The sequence below is a fragment of the Salvia miltiorrhiza genome, chromosome 3 (genome assembly GCF_028751815.1).
Source record: "Salvia miltiorrhiza cultivar Shanhuang (shh) chromosome 3, IMPLAD_Smil_shh, whole genome shotgun sequence".
Lineage (NCBI taxonomy): Eukaryota > Viridiplantae > Streptophyta > Magnoliopsida > Lamiales > Lamiaceae > Salvia > Salvia miltiorrhiza.
In genome coordinates, this window is record NC_080389.1 from 19,343,263 (window position 1) to 19,365,517 (window position 22,255).

The following is a 22,255-nucleotide window of genomic DNA, read 5'->3' on the forward strand; positions in this document are numbered from 1 at the left end:
TAGAAGAGCCAGAAATCGCCCCCCACACTAAATAAGCGCCCCATACGTATTTAATTCTCTATTAAATACAGCTGTCAGCTCTCAGGGAAACACACTGATAAAATTAGGGTTTTTGAGAGCAGAGCGGGGCGCAGGAAACGTGGGTGAGCATTCTGTCTTGGGAATTTCCATAGCTCGTTGTCCATCCAACATTGGGAATTGAGCGGGATACAGTCGAGAAGATCAGAGCTGGAGTCAGATTCTTTCGACACGATCATCAACAACTTGTGCATCCGATTCTCAAGTAATTTTCCTAACACCTATGTGCAGCTGTTAAATTCATAGGAGCATGTTAGGATTTAATCGTTGTATGATAAATTAATAATAATCCAAGAAACGATCATCGGGCATTAGAGTATTAATTCAGTTTAATATTCCTTCAATTCCGCTGCGTACTCTTAAGTACTATGTCTTTTAGGTTAAGTCGGATTCATTCAAACTCACAAGTTTATTTGAGTCTTTGTGATTAAACACCAGTTATCATATAAATTTTCCTTTATTAACAATGAGTTGAGTTCGATCCTACTATTTATTCACTCCCTTTCTATCCTCGCTTCTAACCTCCCTCCCTTAGTCACGATTTTCCGGCTTAATTATCCTTAATTAGGTCCGATCGTGACACAAACTAATCAAATTTCAGTTAGAAAATTGGTCCAAGACTGATATTGAATTGACTTCAGTAATTTGACATCAGTCGAGCATTGAGCTTAATTGATATCCAAGAAACACTTCAGTCTAGAGTTTGTAAACAGAGTAGAGTTATTGATCTCACTGACTATCAGTTGAATAGTCGGTTAGACAAATAACTTAGCAGCAGAATTTGAACTTAATGCGAATAGCCTTTAGAAAATGTTTATCACTTGTAAAATTCTCAGTTACACTTTTCAGTTAATCTAATTCAGTTGAAAATAGATTTAACACAGATAAAGAAATAACTGAAAGCAGATAAAGAACACAAGGATTTTTACGTGGTTCGAAAACAACATTCCTACTACACGGCCAGATGATTAGTCTGACAAACACTCTGGGCTAATGCATATAGGTGCACAGCAAACCTGCCAACACCCTAGGTTGAATTTCTCGTTCACTTTTAGCACGCTTAGACACACTCCTGCCCTATCGGCGCTTAGCTAAGATCTCTGGAGTCAGAACCCTAGTCTGAACTCCCCCTTGGCTTACTGGTGCCAAAGAACCGACTCAAAAACTCTTTTCACTCGTTTGAAAAGGGGTTTGGACTCTTCCAACTAAGACTACTGAGAACAGGCTCTCAAGTAATTTATTCTAGGCTTTAAATAAAACAAGAATTGTCTAGTTTTCTAAGAGAGTTTAGGTAATCAACTAGACTGATTTTACAACAATTAAGTACTCTCTTCTTCCATTCGAAAGTTCTATCTATAAAGATGTTGGCTCGTGAATTTGACAGAGCTTCAGCGTATGTCTTCGAATCGGTGAAGATTGTAGGCATTCCTCAAGCTCTATATATAGCCGAAGCCTTGAATAGATGCATTGGAGAGATGGTCTTCAGGATTTCTGCCGTTGTGAGAGAATGTCACTTCCTGGGGCTGAGGTGGCAATCTTCAGATACTCCATGTAGCAAATATTTGAATTGTCTTGTACTTGGAGTATGGTGCTTCTGCATCTTTACATATAAAGGGAAGCTCTGGTACTTGCAAGGACGATCTTTAAATCTTCGACATTTAATGTTGTTGTACTTGAGCATTTAATGTGGCGTGACCTGATCCGTCAATGAACAAAATAGGTGAATATTAGAATGTTCATTTGTTTTCCTACGAACATATCGACGAACATTAGTATGTTCATTTGTTTTTCCAATGAACATATCGACGAACATTAGTATGTTCATTAGTGTTTTTTACGAACATTACAGATTTGCAGATCCGGCGACGGCGCGGCGGTCGCCACCACGAGCGTCCACGTGACCGCCCTGGACGGCCTGGTGAACGTGAACTCCCTCTTCACCGTCGCCGTCTTCGTCGGCCGCTCCTTGGCGATGCCGGCGTCGACAGATTGGGGAGCGAGGCCAGGGAAATGGGGAATAGAGGGGACTACGGCGGTCTCGAACTCGAAGGGGACATCGGATGAGATGGAGGCGAGGAGCAGCGGCAGGAGGAGATGCCAGCGGCTTCGCCGGAGAAGAACAGTGTGGGAGAGAGAGAGAGAGAGAGAGCGTGAGTGGAGAGAGAGAGAAAGAGAGAGCATGAGTTGGGAGAAAGAGAAAGAGAATGAGTTGGGAGAAGAAAATACACAATGACAAACCTAACCTTTATTATATATAATAAATGAAATAAAATGATAATTAAAGGTTAAATTATCACACTTAGCGCACAAGATTTGGTCTTTATTATTTATCTAAGGGAGTGGTCTCCATTGAACTCTCCCCTATATATGTGTGTGTGTGTGTGTGTGTGTGTGTATATATATATATATATATATATATAGGGTGCCGCTCCAATGAGACCCCCTAATTTTAGTGAGATCTAGGGCACGATCTGGTGCGTATATTTTATCAATCCTATAGATGATATTGTATCTGGAGGGTGATTTTTTTTTCGCAAGGTTCGAATCCTGGAGGGAGCATAATATTTTAAATTTTGTTCGTTAGATATACGTCTTGTTCATTAATATTATATGTCTTATTCACTGTCCTCATGTTACACGAAAAATAGGGAATCTCATTGGAGCGCGCCCCTATATATATATATATATATATATATATATATATATATATATATATATATATATATATGTGAAAATAGAGTTTTTAACGTGAACTTTTTCCCACCAATTAGCTATCTTATCTTCTATCAATTTTCTATCTCTATTCCTACTAAGTCTCTCTCTCTCTCTCTCTCTCTCTCTCTCTCTCTCTCATCTTCTTTTATATTTTATTTTGATTATATTCTAAATATAGTTAAATTTGATTCATAAAAAAAAATACTCAACGTGGATATGAAATTAGAGATTTGATCATTGTTTATTTAGGGTGTGTTCTTTTTGTTGTAAAATTATCATGGGAAAATGACGGATAACCAAAATTTAACCCTTTAAATCCTCTCTCTCTCTCTCTCTCTCTTATCTTCTTATATATTTTATTTTGATTATATTCTAAATATAGTCAAATTTGATTCATAAAAAAAATACTCAACATGGATCTGAAATTAGAGATTTGATCATTGTTTTCTTAGGGTGCGTTCTTTTTTGTTGTAAAATTATCATGGGAAAACGAGAGATAACCAAAATTTAACCCTTTAAATCCTTCCTTTCTTGTCCCTCATTTCCTACTTGACCCTTACTTATTCCTCATTTTCAATACAAATGAGTGACAATATTATCACATCATTTTTGGAGGGATGTAGTGAAAATGAGGAATGATTAAGGGTCAAGTAGGAAATGAAAGATTTGAAGGATTTAAAGGGTGAAATTTTATTTATCCCTCATTTTCTCATGATAAATTTACAATCAAAGAGAACGCACCCTTAGTGACAAAAAAAGTAACTAACACATGTAATTGTACAATAAACAGCAAGCAGAGTATCATATCCACGATGGCTGATAAATAAAATCACTCTAAGTAATCCTAATAAAAACTTCTCTAGAAAAGTCCTAATAAAAACTCTAACAATATTCAGGCAAACATAAATAAAATGGATGAATTGAAACTAAACTCAATAATGCAAAACAGAGCAAATAAAAATCAGATAAATAATTCAAGTATAAAAGACTCTGACTATAAGGAATGTACTATCGTTAATCAAACACATGCATTCAACCTATTGAATCAATTACCAATTTTAATCCAGCCTTGAAGAAATATCACAGTCCTATTAATAATTTTCTCTAATCAACAACTATGAAAGAAGATTAATAAATTTCATATCACATTCAAATCTCAAGAGAATAAATTAACTCCCAATAGCACACAAAGAATATATAGCTTCCTATAGCCAACCTATCACATTCAAGTCTCAACGTAAAACTATATCATGCATTCCTGAATCGGCTAAACAATTATCACATTCAAGTCTCAAACTAAACAGCTAGACATGCAAATTATTGATCACGTAATTCACAAGAAATCAAGTATCAAAAATCATGAATCACAAGTTGGAGGGTAAATTGATATCAATAAATTAAAAACACATATTCAATCAATTATGTACAAACTCTAGAATCAGAAACGAAACTAATCAGACATAAATAAATAAATAAAAGCCATAATATAAAAGAAAGCAACTAAAATTAATAAAACTGATAAAACCCAGAGAGAATTCAGGATTAATAACCGAAATCTTCAATCTTGTAGGAAATAAATCTAATCTATGAAAACTATAAAATTGTAGAGTCTACAAACTGAAAAATATTAAAAGAAGAATAGAGGTGAAGAAAAGTATCTAATTGGTCAAGAAAATGACTTATATATAGGCAGAGGAAAAAAAATCAATACAGAACTTGAAAATACTCGCGTTTGGGCCAAAATTTTGGAGGATTTCTGCCTTCCGTCCGCGGTCACGTGCCACGGCCGCGGGGTTTGTCTGTCAAAGCGTGCAGCATTTTTGTTTTGGTCATATCTATCGTGTTCAAACTCCGATTTTTGATTCGTTTGCGCTCAGGAACTCGTATCAAGATGATCTACAACTTTTATTTCAGACCATTCTTTCAAATTCTGCTTTAATATTTCTATAAATTTCATCAAAAGTTCGAGCAAATATTATATTTCACAAGATAAAATAATTTAAGCACAAAACAACTATCAAACACTCAATTCCCTATAAAATTGACATCATATGAACGTTAAAAATCATGGAAAAGTGAGTGTTATCAAGATCGTAACAAGAACTTTAGTTTGATGCAAAAAAGATCAAAAATAATTTTAAAATGAATAAATTATGATTAAATTTAAATTTTAACTTATTTTATTTTCCCTCTCTTCTTTTAATTTTTTTTTCTCCCTCTCACTCATTTCTCTTGATGTGAACATATGTTTTTATTATTTTGTAGTATATATTATTTTTTTCTATATTATTATATATTTAAATATGTCTATATTTTTATAAGATATCAATTTTTATAATTTCTATTTACATAATTTTGAATTATAATAATTATTATTGCGACGAAGAAGAATGTGATTGTATTCATTCATGAGAACTCTTTATTTTTCTTAGAAAAATGAAAAAGTAGAATTCGTATTATTAATATAAATTTAGAGATGAATATCGAAAGTATATAGCTTTATTATTTGGTTTAAATTTATTTAATTTGTAGTTATGTTTGGCTATGAATGATTTATTTAATTATTTATATAAACATATATGGTATTTTTTAATTCAAAATTAATTTTAAAATGAAATATGATTTTTTTTTACTTTTTAAATTTTTCAGTCACATGTTAAATTTGATATATAGTCGAAATAGTTGGGTGATATATTAAATTTTGTCTACAATTTATGATGGAATAAAATAGATTGAATATCATAAAATTTGTATTTGCATATGAAAACAATTAGTTTAGGGTAAATATCAATTTTTAGTCTATCGTTTAGACGTTTTCTCAAAAATATTTCACTCTAAACATAATTACAAAATAATACTCATCGTTTCATTTTTTTTTTCTTATTTGCATAATTTTACGTTGAAAAATTATTAATATGATACAATATCATTATTATAAGAAGATAATATTATATATTATATATGTCAAGTAGGGCTGTAAACGAGCCGAGCCGAGCCGAGTACTATCAGGCTCGAGCTCGGCTCGATAAAAATTTCGAGCTCGAAATCAAGTTTGAGTTCGGCTCGTTTACTATCGAATCGAGCTCCGAACGAGTTTTTTTCGAGTCGAATCTCGAATAGCTTGCGAGTAGCTCTATTCATTTACAGCCCTATATATGTGTGCAGCTCACATGAATATAAAATTATTATTATCGCACGTTGCCGGGTGGTACACTAGTGCGCAGTAAAAGCTCATATGTGACTATTTTATACTCCCTCCGTCCACGAAATGAGTACTCATATTTTCTTTTTGGTCCGTCCACCAAATGAGTACCCATTTCTTTTTTTGGTAAGTGTACCCCACACATCCCACTCACAATAAAAGTGGGTCCCTTATTCCACTTACACACACTTAATAAATTTCTTAAAACCCGTGCCACCCCCAAATGGGTACTCATTTCGTGGACGGAGGGAGTATTCATTTTTTATAGCGAAAATGTAATGAATCTCCAACATAGTCCCCATCTACAATTCAGCATCTTCAATTCCTTGCTTTTCGTTTCTATAATATATATATACATCCATATAGAAATAATAACGACGACAATAACAATAATAATCATCACCTAGCCATGAAAATGTAAATTTTAGAATCATCAACAATAACAATCAATCCTTCATCTCCTACTAAGATGATCAATGAATTTCTCTAGATTCTTACACGACGAACCACCGTCGCTAACACTCTTGCCACACATTTCCTTCAATTTCGATGCATTTTCCTTGAACTTACTATCACAAAACAACATGTCAATCTTCTTCTTGATCTCATGCCTCGATCTAATGCCCACTTCATCAAACTCAATTTTCAACCCAATCTCCCACTTCTCACAGATGTCCCTCTCATTATGCAATTGGTCCGCAAAATAGGACCAACATAGGAAAGGGACCCCTCTGCTCACGCCTTCAAGAGTCGAATTCCATCCACAATGCGATACAAAACACCCGATTGCTGAATGCGACAGAACTCTATTTTGGGGCGCCCATTCTACAATCTTCCCGAGCCCACTCACCCTCTCCAAGAACCCATCCGGATACGCAACCCGTGACCCGTTCGCAAGGTCCGGTCGGATGACCCACAGAAAGGCCCGACCCGATAGCTCGAGCCCGAGAGCCAACTCATCCAGCTGTTGCTGAGAGAAAACTGCAAAACTTCCAAAAGAAACATATATCACCGATCCATCCAGTTTACTATCCAGCCAGCTTAAACATGATGAATCTTCGGAATAAAAATTGGTGGATCTTGAATTGTTGGAGTCGAGTAAATTCAACGGCCCGACGGGTAAGATGTTTGGGAGCAACTCGGCAACTGCAGGTTCAAGTTCATAACAAGTGTTGCAGAGCCACAGCTTAGCTTTCCCAGCGTCTTTGTATCCTTTCACGAGTTCAAAGAAGTGCTTTTCCGCTTTTAGGTCGCCGGCAAAGCTCCATGGAAGCTCTTTTCCACTCCATGATGGTATATCATCTGAGAGGCTAATTACATCCCCATTCTTGAGTGGCCCTGCAATTAATAAAACAACTTTATACAATTCAACGCAAGACTCTCCCAATAAATCTCCTAATAGATGAAGGTATAGCGATAGAGCCATAAATATTTGTGGGAGGAATTTTATAAGGCAATATGTAGAAGTTCAAAATTATTTAGAAGTTAGTATTTTTAATACAGACTATGCAGTCATAATCTTTTTAATTAGTTCACAATAATAATAAGAAAAAATAATCAACCGATGAATTATTGAAGCATCCACAATATAAGATATTTTGTTATAAAAAATAATCCATCGAAGAAAAATGAAATGAAATGAAATAAAATAAATCATAAATATAATTTTAGGTACGTATAATTTTAAATAGAAAAATTGCGATCAATATTTGAGAAGAACTAATAATCATTATAAATTGCTTCCCAAATATGTTTTGATATTTACATCTTAAAGAATCAAATGAACTTTACAATTACAACAAATTGAAGCTTAAATCTAGCTAAAATAAAATTAACTTCATTCAATAGAATATAGTACTCCCTCCATCCCAACGAAAGTGGTGCGCTTCTTTTCGGCACGAGATTTAAGGAGAATAAGATTGTAGTGTAAAGGTGTGTGGGGCCACATTGTTTGTAGTGTAAAATTATTACCAAAAAAGGAAATGCACCACTTTCGTTGGGACGGCTCAAAAAGGAATACGCACCGCTTTCGTTGGGACGGAGGGAGTAATTTTTTTTATTGAAGTGGACTCGTAATATGATTAAGCACCCTACTACTAGACCGACAACACACATACATCATAATATAGTAATTTGCAAATTAATAAAAAAATATTGCTTGTTAAATCAAATTAAAAACAATAATTAGGAATTTGTGGATTTTTTTGAATTTTAAAATATCAAGTACTGGATGAAGGGATTTCATGGTAAAGAATATCTTTAGAAGCTTAAATATGGAAAGATTAGGATATAATTTTATTACCATTTGCATCTAGAGTTCCTTCTTCCAACAATTTTAGAGTGTGCAGCATCATGGCCAAGCAGGCGGCGGATGGCGGCGAGAAACCGACAGGCTCGGCTCCCATGTTCTCGGCAATGTCAAAAATCCATGGAAACGAGAGATCAGCGATGACACAGCTGATCTTCTCGTTTGGATTCTCACGGTTGATCCTCTGAAGCAATTCTGGTAAGCTTTGCGGCATTGTCTTCGGGAGAGTTTGAAGCAGCGTGAAGGGGCTGTTTGGATCGTCGTCCGGCGTTAGCCCGTCGGGGACGGTCGTCATCACTAAGTTGTTGTCGGAATGTAACACCCGGGCTTTTGATGACGTGTTTAATTTCTTGAGTTTGAGTAATTAGGGTTTAGATCCCTTGTTTGATTTACTTTGTAAAGAGATGAGGAGTTATATGAAGTTTTCTTGTTATTTTTTTTAAGATGTTGAGATGTTCTTTCGATGATGTGAGAATGATGTGAGATTTTATATCCGTATTTGAGTTTGAGTATTTGAATAATTCGAGATAATTATTTGAATGAGAATGATGAACTCGGAAGTGAGATCTGAGTCCGTTAAGACGTTTTTCAAAATTTTGACTTTTTGACGATGAATAGTAAAATACTGCTATTTCGTCTTTTGTCGACTTTCAAAATCTTATGTGCACGTCGTCGAGAAATATTCTTAGTTTTTCGATACGAGTCCAATAATGAAAGTTTTTATTTTTGGACGACGAGTGAATAGTAAATCAGGATTTCTCGATAAACGAAATGAGCTCGTTTATCAGAATTTCGAGAACGAGCTTGCGTTTTCTTTATTTATATAGAATTACGAGTGCAATGAAAGTGAGTAGAGGTTGAGAGGGCGAGTAACGAAGAGTATGGGTAGTTAGTCGTTAAAACGAGACGAAACGAGATATTTAACGACTAACGGGTTAATATCCTAAATATCTAAACCTACCCTACCCCAAACCACCCCCCAACCAACCAAACCCACTCACTCACACTATATCACGTTGATATCAGCCACTGTCAATCTTTGACAGCCTAAACAAAATTGGCAGAAACTGTCAATCTTTGACAGCCTGCACTAAAAGAGCAATATCTCCAAAAACCTTTAACCTTTTTGGTTAACTACCATTTTTAGAGTGAACTATACTTCATGGAGTTTTTGAGATCAATTGGTATGAGAGTTTATGATGATTGAGTTGGTTGTTATGAATTTTTAAAGATGACACAAAAACAGCAAAACTTTCTAGAAAACAACTTGATTATATTTGTTTTGATGGATGATACGATATGACTAAATGGTGTGAGTTGTGAGAGTTATGATTAACGCACATAAATGTTGGTATCTGACACTCGAACAATTGGTGTCGAGTATAAATGATAGTTTACTGATAAAGAGTTTTGATGATTTTGAATTGTTTGGTTTGCGTTGAAAAGATGTCAAGATGTTAAGTTTTGAGTCGAGAGACGAGTTCACGTAGTGAGATTCACGCGTTGAAATCTCGTGGCTGACATTATATATGAATAGGTCATGCCGAAATTTTTAGTGAAATTAGAATTTGAGCATAGTCAATTCTTGTTGACCCGTGACTCAAATACATGCCTAATGGAAAGTTTAACTTTCTAATCGGTTAATTAGACGAGATGAGAGCGAATAGATCTGCTAAGAAAGTAGACTTTTCGATGTGTTAAATATTTCTTTTAATTGAAGCGCTGCTAATTATAACATAAGGATGTTATAATTAATGAGTAATGACGAGAGATAATAATTGTTATATTGATTAACAATCAAGAGAGATGAACATTAGAGATACTAATGTTTCATAAAAGAAATTAGATTATTAATCGAGGTTTCTTTTATAACTTCTCACCAATTCTTCATAACGATGAAGGTCCTGTTGGGAAGTAACGACTTGAGGGAGAGAGTGACGTTACTCATTGATACAGAGACACAACGAGGTGGGCATTACTTTCATATATATCAAATGAGTTTAAATGTTACGTTCAAGCAAGTTATTTCATGATAAAATCTTTGAGTTAAAGTTATTTCAAGTATTGTCTTGCCATAAAATGTTTAAATTTTAGTATGATATCTATCTGCTTTGGCTTTGCCAATGATGCAATCGAATTCGGGTCCTGAGCAGTTGATAGCTATCCTGCCAGGACTAGTGTACACCAGTGACCGTGAGTCATCTAGCGGGTTGGCCGGTCAAGTGACCGTGAGAGGTGGCCACCTCTCCGGCACACAGTTTCAGATATGATAGATTACAAAAGAACTTAGTCTGATCAGACGAACTTTAAGAATCACAAATGAACTTAGTAAGCTTGGGCCTTTTTAGCGAAAAACTCCCTTGCTGTACTGTTTATGATGGCATGACAATTTACAGTTTTGAAGCATGTATTTTTATACCTAGGCATACGTGCCCACTGAGTGCTTTTGTACTCAGCCCTGCATATGTTTTCTAAATGTGCAGGTTGAGCTGATGTGATGATGGTGCTGCAATGAGCGGAGTCTCCAGGGTTGTTAATAAATAGTTAACCTGTCTACAATATGTCTTCATACATATGTCTAGCTACTTTCCGCTGCAAGATGTTGTTGATGTTATAGTATGTTATGTCATACTTTGAGTCTTAAGAGAATGGTTTCATACGATGTATAACTTGATTAATGATATTAATTAAGTTTTATGCTGTCTTTCATAGACTGTTTTCAATTGAGTATTAATGAATAAAAATGACGAGTTTTATTAAGATGAGTAAGTTTTACGGCTATAAATGACGCCCCTTTTCTTCCCCTTCTTCTTTAACCCCATCCCTAGTCGTGGATCACTCGGCCTAACTATCCCTAGTTAGGGCGGGCTGTGACAGAGTGGTATCAGAGCGAAGGAAAGCTCTGAATTAGAAGTCTTGAGTTTAGTCTAGAATGAGTCACTAGACTAATAGTTATTAACAACCGTGAGCTCAGCGCACCATCACACCAGGCTCAACGAGGTATGTAAAATTTCAAAGTTTATTTGACGTTAAATTTTGAAGAGCATGATGTTGAGGTTATATGATGAGTTATGATGTTACACTTTAAAGGTGCATAGTTTGAGTTTGAGGATGACAACATGATTAATAATGAGTTATTATGTTGTAAGAGCATATGTTGATGTTACATGATGAATCATGAGAGCGTTTATATCATATGATGTTATATGATTGAGGATGCATAATTATGAGTTATGATGTGATGTATTTGAGATGTTTTGTGATGAGAATTTTTTGAGCAGTTGTGATAAGTCACGATGATTTAGATGAAGGAATCTAATGTCATTGTTAAGAGAGATTTTTTTTACTAAGTAGAAGGATTAAATGAGAACTTAGAGCTAAAGCTTGAGAGAATTAGCAATTGCTTTAAGTACTTGTTGGTTTGAGTTATGAGTTTGAGTTATGAGCTTGAGTATAATAGCATGATTAATGATGAGTTATTAGCATGCTGCAATGAGATATTGTACGATATGTTGAGTTATTTTGTGACGCGAGTTTTGCTCACGCAACCTTAATGGTACTTGAGGAGGTATCATGAGCCATAGTCTTTGGAGATGGCTTTGAGAGAGAATTGTTGAGTTGTCTTACTGAGTCACGATGATTTAGATTAAGGGATCTAATATCATTGTTTAGAGAGATTCCCTACTAAGTAAAGACGGGACGAGATGAGAATTTAGATGTTTTGAGCTTGAGTTTTAAGATAACAGTACTACTTAATAGGAGTTTTGCTAAGTTATGTTTTGTTTATTTCTGTTGCTGGAGCCAAGTAGAGTTAGTTCCTAGAGTCACCTTTAAGTTCTCCTTATAGGTTGGCCAGGACTGTTGGCACTGCACGAAAGTGGACTGTTGTGAGATCGAACTCAGGAAAGATCGGATACGAGGACGAGGCGTACAGTATGTGGTACAGAGATACCCTAGCAGATTTTCAAACACATGTTCATAGACTATGAAAGGATGAAAGCCTTATGGTTGTTACTAGACTGGATGGCATCGTGCACCTAGTCCCCGTGCTACCAATCGAGTGGTAGGATTGAGCAAGGAAGAAAGCCACTCAATATGATGGGACATGTTGTCTTGAGCATTGGACCCACAGGAGATGAGATTTGTTACAGATACCCAGATTTTCTATGCGGATCTACTGACCGGATGCTTGTTTTCTACCAGGGACTCTAGAAGAGTGTAGTAGATATCGAGTCGATCCTTGAGTATCAGTTACCAAAGATGATAAAATGATAAACGATAATGAGGATGAGAAGTAGCCGAGGAGGGCTAGAGTTGATGAGGATGAGAAGAGAAGTCGATGTAGGCTAGAGCTAAGGATGATCTTGAGAGTATGCGCGGTACACCCTCGTTTTTGATTAGTTGCAATTACATTGCGATGTATATAACTTACTTAGGAGATACTGGTACTTGAGATTTTGACATGATGATAGATAAGCATGCGAATTTAGTACCCTACTGATGTTAAATAGATGGATGTTCCTAGTGTGCTAAAGTAGCAACTAGATGAGTTAACTGGTAGCAATTACCGTAGGAGGTCCAGACCGAGACATAGTACTATTAATGGTGTCGATTTAGAAGGGACATTACGATAGATACTATGGTTTTTGTAGGGTTTAAATAACCCCTTTATGTAAGCCCTCTAAAAAGAGGCATTCTACTGATGGATATATTAGGTTGACCAGAGTGGTCTTTTTGTTAGCATTTCGTGAGTGCTTATTGCCTTACAGATGAATGTTAAGGTGACCGTGAGGGTTTCCTTAAAGTTGAGTTAGTAAATTGAACTTGAGTTTTGAGGATGCTTAGAGCGTTGGTCGAGTTGAGTTTTCCTTTTGTGATTCCAAAAATGCCTCAAAGATGTCATCAAGAGTGTGATGTGAAGGATAGGCGGGATAATACTCCGCCACCACCACCGCAACATGAGAGGAGAGTCGAAAAATATTGAACTTTCGAAACAAGAGTCTAGAACATAGGACCCTGAGTTTAAGCTTTTAGCTTGCTGGTGTGAACTTAAGTTTTGTTATGTATAGTATGTTGAGGGTTTAGAAGACACAGAATTTCCAAGTTCGGGATAGTATATCCCGTGTGACTGGGGAGTGATTATGTTGGACCTGGCCAGTCCGCATGATCCAAATCTCAGTAGACGTGTTTTGGGTTTATAAACCCACGTGTTTCAACTTTTGGTTGAAAAGCCAGATGGGTTCTTACTCTAGGTCATTTTTGTTCGACTTGGTAGTTACTTCATTCTACCCTCTGGTCATTCATTTGAGTCTCTTGAACAATTTGTTTTGATGTCATTCTAGGGTTGAACCCTTACAACTTTTGAGTTATCCTAGTAGATTCTTTTGATGTATAAGACTAGTGAGAGGCACGTCAGAGGACTTTAACACCCGAGCAACTGGTAAACTACACCTGAGAACAATTCAAGGCTACTCTTGAGAAATATGTACCAAGGAGTACAGTAAGCAGCAAGAGGCTGACTATCGAAGTTTGATGCACGGAAAGAAATCGGTTGTAGAGTATAACCGAGAATTCTGTGAGCTATCACGATTTGCTCATCAGAAGATGGATACTGATGATGAGATGTCTGAGTTTTATGTGCCGGTTTAAGGCAGAACTTTAAGGTAGTATTGGGCAAGTTATTGGATGCATCAGTTAGAATCCTGTTTAATACAGGAGCCTCGCATTCTTTAAGTGTTTGAAGCATGTTACCTTCAAACTCGAACCAAAACGAGCTAGTCCCAAGTTGAGAGTAATCACTCCTGTAGGAAGAGCTACTACAGTTTCTCACATGATTTCTAAATTAGAGTTTGAGTTAGGATCACTAAAGATGAAAACAAGAACCTTGCACTTAATGCCTATGTGGAACGTAGACATTATTCTAAGGATGGACTGGTTAGCAGAGAACTTTGCCCCGATTGATTGTAAGAAGAGACAGATAACTTTCCAACCACCTGGGAAGGAACAGACATGTTTTCACGACATTGATAGAAAGAAGAGAATTCCAATCATTTCGGCACTTCAGGCGTCGAAATTGGTAAAGAAGAAAGGAGCACAAGCTTACCTAGTTTACTTGAATGATGAAGGAGAATCAAGTAAAAACTTTGAGGATGTAGTAGTGGTAAGGGAATATAGAGATGTATTTCCCGAGGTCTTACCAGGATTGCCACCAACAAGATAGTTGGAGTTCACTATCGACCTAGATACTGGATCAGCACTAGTGTCGAAGGCACCCTATAGAATGGCGCCTAAGGAGCTACAAGAGCTGAAGATTCAGCTACAAGAATTGCTCGAGTTAGGTTTTATTAGACGTAGTGTATCCCCGTGGGGAGCACCAGTCTTTTTTGTCAAAAAGAAGGATGACACGTTGAGAATGTGCATAGATTATCGAGAGCTGAATAAATTGACACTCAAGAACAAATATCCTTTGCCGAGGATAGATGACTTGTTTGATCAATTACGAGGAGCGAGTTTTTCTTGAAAGTTGACTTGAGATCATAATACCACTAGTTCAAATTTTGACAGGAGGATACACCTAAGACAGCTTTTCAAATGAGGTATGAGCACTATGAGTTCATAGTTATGCCATTCGGTTTGACGAAGGCACCAGTAGTTTTCATGGATCACATGAATCGAGTGTTCCATCAATAACTGGATAAATTTATCCTAGTTTTCATAGATGATATTCTCATCTATTCGAAGAATTAGCAGGAGCGCCAAAACATTTGAGAACGATGTTGGAAACGCTAAGAGTTGAGAAGCTTTTTGCCAAATTCACCAAGTGCGAGTTTTGGTTGAACGAAGTAACTTTTCTAGGACATATTGTATCATCCGAAAGAATTAAAGTTGACCCCGTCAAGGTACAAGTTGTACATGAGTGGAGATCACCAACTACGCCTAACGAGATTCGCAACTTTTTAGGTTTAGCAGGATACTATCAGAGGTTTATTAAAGGATTTTCCATGATAGCAAGACCGAGAAAAGAAGTTAAGTACAATTGGAAAGAGGAGTGTAAAGAGAGTTTTTAAGAGCTTAAAGGAAATTGACTACAGCACCAGTGCTGCTAGTCCCGGAAATGGATAAAGAGTATACCATCTACACAGATGCGTCAAAGAATGGGCTAGGATGTGTTTTGATGCAAGAAGGAAGAGTTATAGTCTATGCATCACGACAACTTAGATCCCACGAGATAAATTATCCAATGCATGATTTAGAGCTTGCAGCCGTTGTGCATGCCCAAAAAAAAAAAAATTTGGAGACATCATCTCTACGGAGTTAGATGTGAGATTTTCACGGACCACAAAACTTTGAAATACTTTTTCAAGCATAAGGATATTAACATGAAGCAAATGAGATGGCTCGAATTAGTAAAGGATGTTAACTGCGACATTAACTATCACCCTGGCAAGGCCAATGTAGTAGCCGATGCATTGAGCCGAAAGGTCTCGTCAAAGTTAGGATGTATTCTCACGAGAGAGGATGAGCTTATAAAGGACTTTGACAAGATGAGGATAGAGATGATAAAACCACCAGGGACGATAGCAAGTATTGTTGCGACGATGCCTAGTTTGAGGAAAATGGTGATTGAAGCACAAGGAAAGATGAGACAATGAACAAGTTACGAGAAAGGATAAGAGCAGGAGATCTCAAGAGTTAAAAAAAAAAAAAAAAAAAATCAGACAATGCTATCTTATTTGAGGGGAGAAGAGGCATTCCCGCGATGATGAACTTAAGAATAAGATCATGAGTGAGACTCACGACACGCCTTACACCGCCCACTCAGGAGGCACAAAGATGTATCGGGATTTGAAAAAGAGATTTTTGTGGGACGGAATGAAACAAGACATAGCTTCGTTTGTAGAGCGATGCTTAGCTTGTCAGCAAGTGAAAGCATTACACCAACGACCCTATGGGAAGTTAAAACCGTTGGAGATTCCCGAGTGGAAATGGGATCACATAGCGATGGATTTTGTGACAGCTTTACCCAAAAGTCAAAGAGGAAATACAGCAATTTGGGTGATTGTAGATCGACTAACAAAATCTGCACATTTCATACCGATCCTAATCGCGTATGGACCAGATAAGTTAGCACAATTGTACGTTCGTGAGATTATAAGATTGCATTGAGTACCGGTGTAGATCACACCTCAGAGAGAGATCCGAAAAAAAAATCATCACGTTTTTGGATGAGTTACAAAAAGAGTTGGGTACAAGGATGAATTTTAGCATAGCAGACGATGGAAGATATGATAAGAACTACTATCCTTGATAGAGGAGTACATCAGGAGAATGTGTTGCCACTAATTGAGTTTGCCTATAAGATGTGAGACAAAGTTTCGAGATTGGAGACAAAGTTTTCTTGAAGGTTTCACCCTCAAAAGGGGATGAATAGATTTGGAGTTAAAGGACAGCTTAGACCCAGAGTTATAAGTCCTTACGAGATATTGCAAAAGATAGGTCCAATAGCGTACAGGTTGGCTTTGCCACCTAGCTTTGGAAATGTGCATAACGTGTTTCACGTGTCACAATTGAGAGGATATATATTTTCGACCCAAACCATGTGGTTTACTAAGAAGAAATGATCTTAGAACCAGACTTGAGTTATGAAGAGAGACCTCAGATGATGCTAAATCATAAAATTTGGCAATTGAGTAATAAGTCGATTGCATTGGATAAGGTTCAATGGAGATATGATAGTTAGAAAGAAGTGGAAAGAGAGCTTGAGGATAAGATGTGAGAGAAGTATCCGAAACATTTACAGGAGGTACAAATTTCGGGACGAAATTTATTTTAAGGGGGAGGGTATGTAACACCCGGGCTTTTGATGACGTGTTTAATTTCTTGAGTTTGAGTAATTAGGGTTTAGATCCCTTGTTTGATTTACTTTGTAAAGAGATGAGGAGTTATATGAAGTTTTCTTGTTATTTTTTTTAAGATGTTGAGATGTTCTTTCGATGATGTGAGAATGATGTGAGATTTTATATCCGTATTTGAGTTTGAGTATTTGAATAATTCGAGATAATTATTTGAATGAGAATGATGAACTCGGAAGTGAGATCTGAGTCCGTTAAGACGTTTTTCAAAATTTTGACTTTTTGACGATGAATAGTAAAATACTGCTATTTCGTCTTTTGTCGACTTTCAAAATCTTATGTGCACGTCGTCGAGAAATATTCTTAGTTTTTCGATACGAGTCCAATAATGAAAGTTTTTTATTTTTGGACGACGAGTGAATAGTAAATCAGGATTTCTCGATAAACGAAATGAGCTCGTTTATCAGAATTTCGAGAACGAGCTTGCGTTTTCTTTATTTATATAGAATTACGAGTGCAATGAAAGTGAGTAGAGGTTGAGAGGGCGAGTAACGAAGAGTATGGGTAGTTAGTCGTTAAAACGAGACGAAACGAGATATTTAACGACTAACGGGTTAATATCCTAAATATCTAAACCTACCCTACCCCAAACCACCCCCCAACCAACCAAACCCACTCACTCACACTATATCACGTTGATATCAGCCACAACACACACACTAACACCTAAAACACACACACACTTCACGTATAACACCATTTTCTTTGGTGTTGGAGCTTTTGACTTTCGATTTGAGCACCGAGACGAGCGCCGATCATCTTTTCGATCACGTATCTAAGTAGGTAAGATCTCTACCTACGTTTTGATGGTTTTCTTTTCGATTTTCGTCGACGTCGAAAAACGTCGATTCTCGACTTTATTTTGAAACGACGTCGGATCGTCGTGAAATTTTAGTATGTTGTTCTTGGGTAGATGTTGAGCATGTTTAATGAAGGGAGTAAGAACGGAACGGACCGTAGCTATGAAACCCATGAGGGCAGCCCCGTTTTTCACATATTAGCTTGTCTTTCGATTTTTGTTTGATCGTTTTGACTTGATATTTGTGCTTAGGGGTATGCTAGAATCGATATATATTAAATTCGTATTTTTCCAAGCACGAAAATTGTATAAGTTTTTAGAGTATGATTATTTAAATTCGTGAAGTTTGGGACGTTGCATAATGAATATTATTGCGTATATGTGTTCTACGATATCACATGAGCATGCTAATTGATTTACAATTTATGGATGATAATTGTTGAACGAAATTAAAACTGGAATTCTGTCAAAATTTTACAGCCGTTTCAAGCTTATGTTTCGATGAGTTTTCATTGCTTGATGGCTCTGAAATTTTAGTATGTTTATCTATGATATGTGTATTTCGTCGCTGCAAAATTTCATGTCTTTTAGATGATGTTTGCTATTTTAAAGATATTTTGAAAAATCCTTGACAGAATCTGTTAACTGTTGGTAGACTTCACAAAAACGTTTATATCTATTAATCCATGAAGGATTTTGCATCACCGTTTTTTTTAAACGAAACTAGACTTCAATACTTTTCTAAAAACATAAGATTTCGATTTTTATGATCTCTGAAACAGAGCAGTTTATTATTTCAAAAATGCCCTGTTCTGCTGTCATATTTGTCCAACAGTAAAAGTGTATGAGTTTCATTGTTTATTTGGCAGATCATATGAACGTTTTCTCTTGTGAAATTTTAACCAAATCTTCAAGGATACCTTTAGTTTTGGCTGATTAAATTTGATGGAATTTTATTAAGGTTCGCCTTGGTTTCTAATGGCCTAAACAAAATTGGCAGAAACTGTCAATCATTGACAGCCTGCACTAAAAGAGCAATATCTCCAAAAATCTTTAACCTTTTTGGTTAATTACCATTTTTAGAGTGAACTACACTTCATGAAGTTTTTGAGATCAATTGGTATGAGAGTTTATGATGATTGAGTTGGTTGTTATGAATTTTTAAAGATGACACAAAAACAGCAAAACTTTCTAGAAAACAACTTGATTATATTTGTTTTGATGGATGATACGATATGACTAAATGGTGTGAGTTGTGAGAGTTATGATTAACGCACATAAATGTTGGTATCTGACACTCGAACAATTGGTGTCGAGTATAAATGATAGTTTACTGATAAAGAGTTTTGATGATTTTGAATTGTTTGGTTTGCGTTGAAAAGATGTCAAGATGTTAAGTTTTGAGTCGAGAGACGAGTTCACGTAGTGAGATTCACGCGTTGAAATCTCGTGGCTGACATTATATATGAATAGGTCATGCCGAAATTTTTAGTGAAATTAGAATTTGAGCATAGTCAATTCTTGTTGACCCGTGACTCAAATACATGCCTAATGGAAAGTTTAACTTTCTAATCGGTTAATTAGACGAGATGAGAGCGAATAGATCTGCTAAGAAAGTGGACTTTTCGATGTGTTAAATATTTCTTTTAATTGAAGCGCTGCTAATTATAACATAAGGATGTTATAATTAATGAGTAATGACGAGAGATAATAATTGTTATATTGATTAACAATCAAGAGAGATGAACATTAGAGATACTAATGTTTCATAAAAGAAATTAGATTATTAATCGAGGTTTCTTTTATAACTTCTCACCAATTCTTCATAACGATGAAGGTCCTGTTGGGAAGTAACGACTTGAGGGAGAGAGTGACGTTACTCATTGATACAGAGACACAACGAGGTGGGCATTACTTTCATATATATCAAATGAGTTTAAATGTTACGTTCAAGCAAGTTATTTCATGATAAAATCTTTGAGTTAAAGTTATTTCAAGTATTGTCTTGCCATAAAATGTTTAAATTTTAGTATGATATCTATCTGCTTTGGCTTTGCCAATGATGCAATCGAATTCGGGTCCTGAGCAGTTGATAGCTATCCTGCCAGGACTAGTGTACACCAGTGACCGTGAGTCATCTAGCGGGTTGGCCGGTCAAGTGACCGTGAGAGGTGGCCACCTCTCCGGCACACAGTTTCAGATATGATAGATTACAAAAGAACTTAGTCTGATCAGACGAACTTTAAGAATCACAAATGAACTTAGTAAGCTTGGGCCTTTTTAGCGAAAAACTCCCTTGCTGTACTGTTTATGATGGCATGACAATTTACAGTTTTGAAGCATGTATTTTTATACCTAGGCATACGTGCCCACTGAGTGCTTTTGTACTCAGCCCTGCATATGTTTTCTAAATGTGCAGGTTGAGCTGATGTGATGATGGTGCTGCAATGAGCGGAGTCTCCAGGGTTGTTAATAAATAGTTAACCTGTCTAGAATATGTCTTCATACATATGTCTAGCTACTTTCCGCTGCAAGATGTTGTTGATGTTATAGTATGTTATGTCATACTTTGAGTCTTAAGAGAATGGTTTCATACGATGTATAACTTGATTAATGATATTAATTAAGTTTTATGCTGTCTTTCATAGACTGTTTTCAATTGAGTATTAATGAATAAAAATGACGAGTTTTATTAAGATGAGTAAGTTTTACGGCTATAAATGACGCCCCTTTTCTTCCCCTTCTTCTTTAACCCCATCCCTAGTCGTGGATCACTCGGCCTAACTATCCCTAGTTAGGGCGGGCTGTGACACGGAATCATCTTCTTCAGCAGCAGATGTTGCATTTGCGGCGGCAGAAACTATTTTGTCATGTATGGATTGGGCGTTAACAAAGGTGACCTTGATGCCGTGTTTGGCTATTTGGCGGCACAGGCTCATGAGCGGCTTCACATGGCCTTGGGCAGGGAGTGGAACGGCCAATACGTGAGGTTTGTTGCCGGTTACCGCCGCCATCGGAGCTCGATCGCCCCCTCTTTTCACTAAAATTTGAAGAGTTTAGAACGAAATTTGAGCTTTTCTAATGTGGTTCAAAATTCAGATCTACGTTCAACCACAAGAAGGCAATCATGAAGTGATAGCACAATGATAGTACACTGATAGATATTTTTGTGGATTCTTTGTTTTTCAACTGATTTTTTATTAAGTTATGCTCCCTCCTTACCTAAAAAATTTGCCCCAATTTAGTTACATTCTATTATTATACTTGATTTATCGTCAATTTTATGATTACAACCCTTCAACACAACTTTTTATCAACGTTTAATAAAACTCGTGACGTTTCTCTTGGGGCTAACTTTAGAGGGACGGAAAGAGTAGGGTATTGCAAATCAACTTTTTTTAGGGACAAAATTATATACACTCAATCTGAAAGATAAAACCTAAGAAATACTGATCTTTTATAATTACACTTATTTAAGACTTTTTTAACCTTATATTGCATTATTTTATTTTTCATTGATGCTCGACTCGCAATCGACAAATGTCGAGCATTGGTGAATTTTCTAATAATGATCGATTGTTGAACTCACAATGATTGAGCATATCGAGCATTGATGTATTTACAACTAATACTCTACTCGAGAGGGCGAGCATATCAAACATTAATGTATTTACCACAAATACACTAATGTTCGATATACATGACGGTGTTGACACGCAATGGTTGAGCATTAATATTGCATTTATCACTAATGCTTGACTAGCTTGCATTGATTGAGCATGTCGGGCAATTAAAATTTGCGATTTCAGCAAAGTTTGCGATTTAAGTAAGGTCAACTTTGTCATTTCAAGCTCAAAATAGAAAATTTTTTTAGTTTTATTTAGTATTTTTTATTTTTTGTTTTTGAAAAAAGAAAATAAATTAAGACCATTTCCTTAATTTGTGTCCCCTATTTTCTGTTTATCCTAATTTATTTTCCTTAATTTTTTATAAGTTTTATTTTGTTCGGTAAAGAAGACATAAGTCAGTTTCAAAGAATCTATACCTATTATAAAAGAGCCTTGTTTTACAAAATTTGATTTGCCTATTATGTCCCTACTTTTTAATTTATTTTTAGGGTAATAATGTAATATCATTTTATTATTATTATTATTATTATTATTATTATTATTATTATTATTATTATTATTATTATTATTATTATTAGAAGAAGAAGAAGAAGAAGAAGAATCCTACACTAA

At 36.0% G+C, this 22,255-nt stretch overlaps 1 protein-coding gene and 1 long non-coding RNA gene across 2 annotated transcripts; one reads left to right on the forward strand and one right to left on the reverse strand.

Annotated features, from left to right (window-relative positions):
• Nucleotides 1–6,360: 6,360 nt before the first annotated feature.
• LOC131018003 (UDP-glycosyltransferase 83A1-like) lies at nucleotides 6,361–8,612 on the reverse strand. The gene is made up of 2 exons (XM_057946755.1): nucleotides 8,298–8,612; nucleotides 6,361–7,333 (listed from the first exon to the last, which is right to left on the reverse strand). The coding sequence occupies exons 1-2, from the start codon at nucleotides 8,596–8,598 to the stop codon at nucleotides 6,450–6,452; spliced, it is 1,185 nt and encodes a 394-aa protein (XP_057802738.1). The 5' UTR covers nucleotides 8,599–8,612; the 3' UTR covers nucleotides 6,361–6,449.
• Nucleotides 8,613–17,865: 9,253 nt separating this feature from the next.
• On the forward strand, nucleotides 17,866–20,659 carry LOC131018004 (uncharacterized). Its single transcript, XR_009099973.1, has 3 exons — nucleotides 17,866–17,998; nucleotides 19,852–19,918; nucleotides 20,434–20,659. It is a non-coding gene; the product is annotated as an uncharacterized LOC131018004 (long non-coding RNA).
• The last annotated feature ends 1,596 nt before the right edge of the window (nucleotides 20,660–22,255 follow it).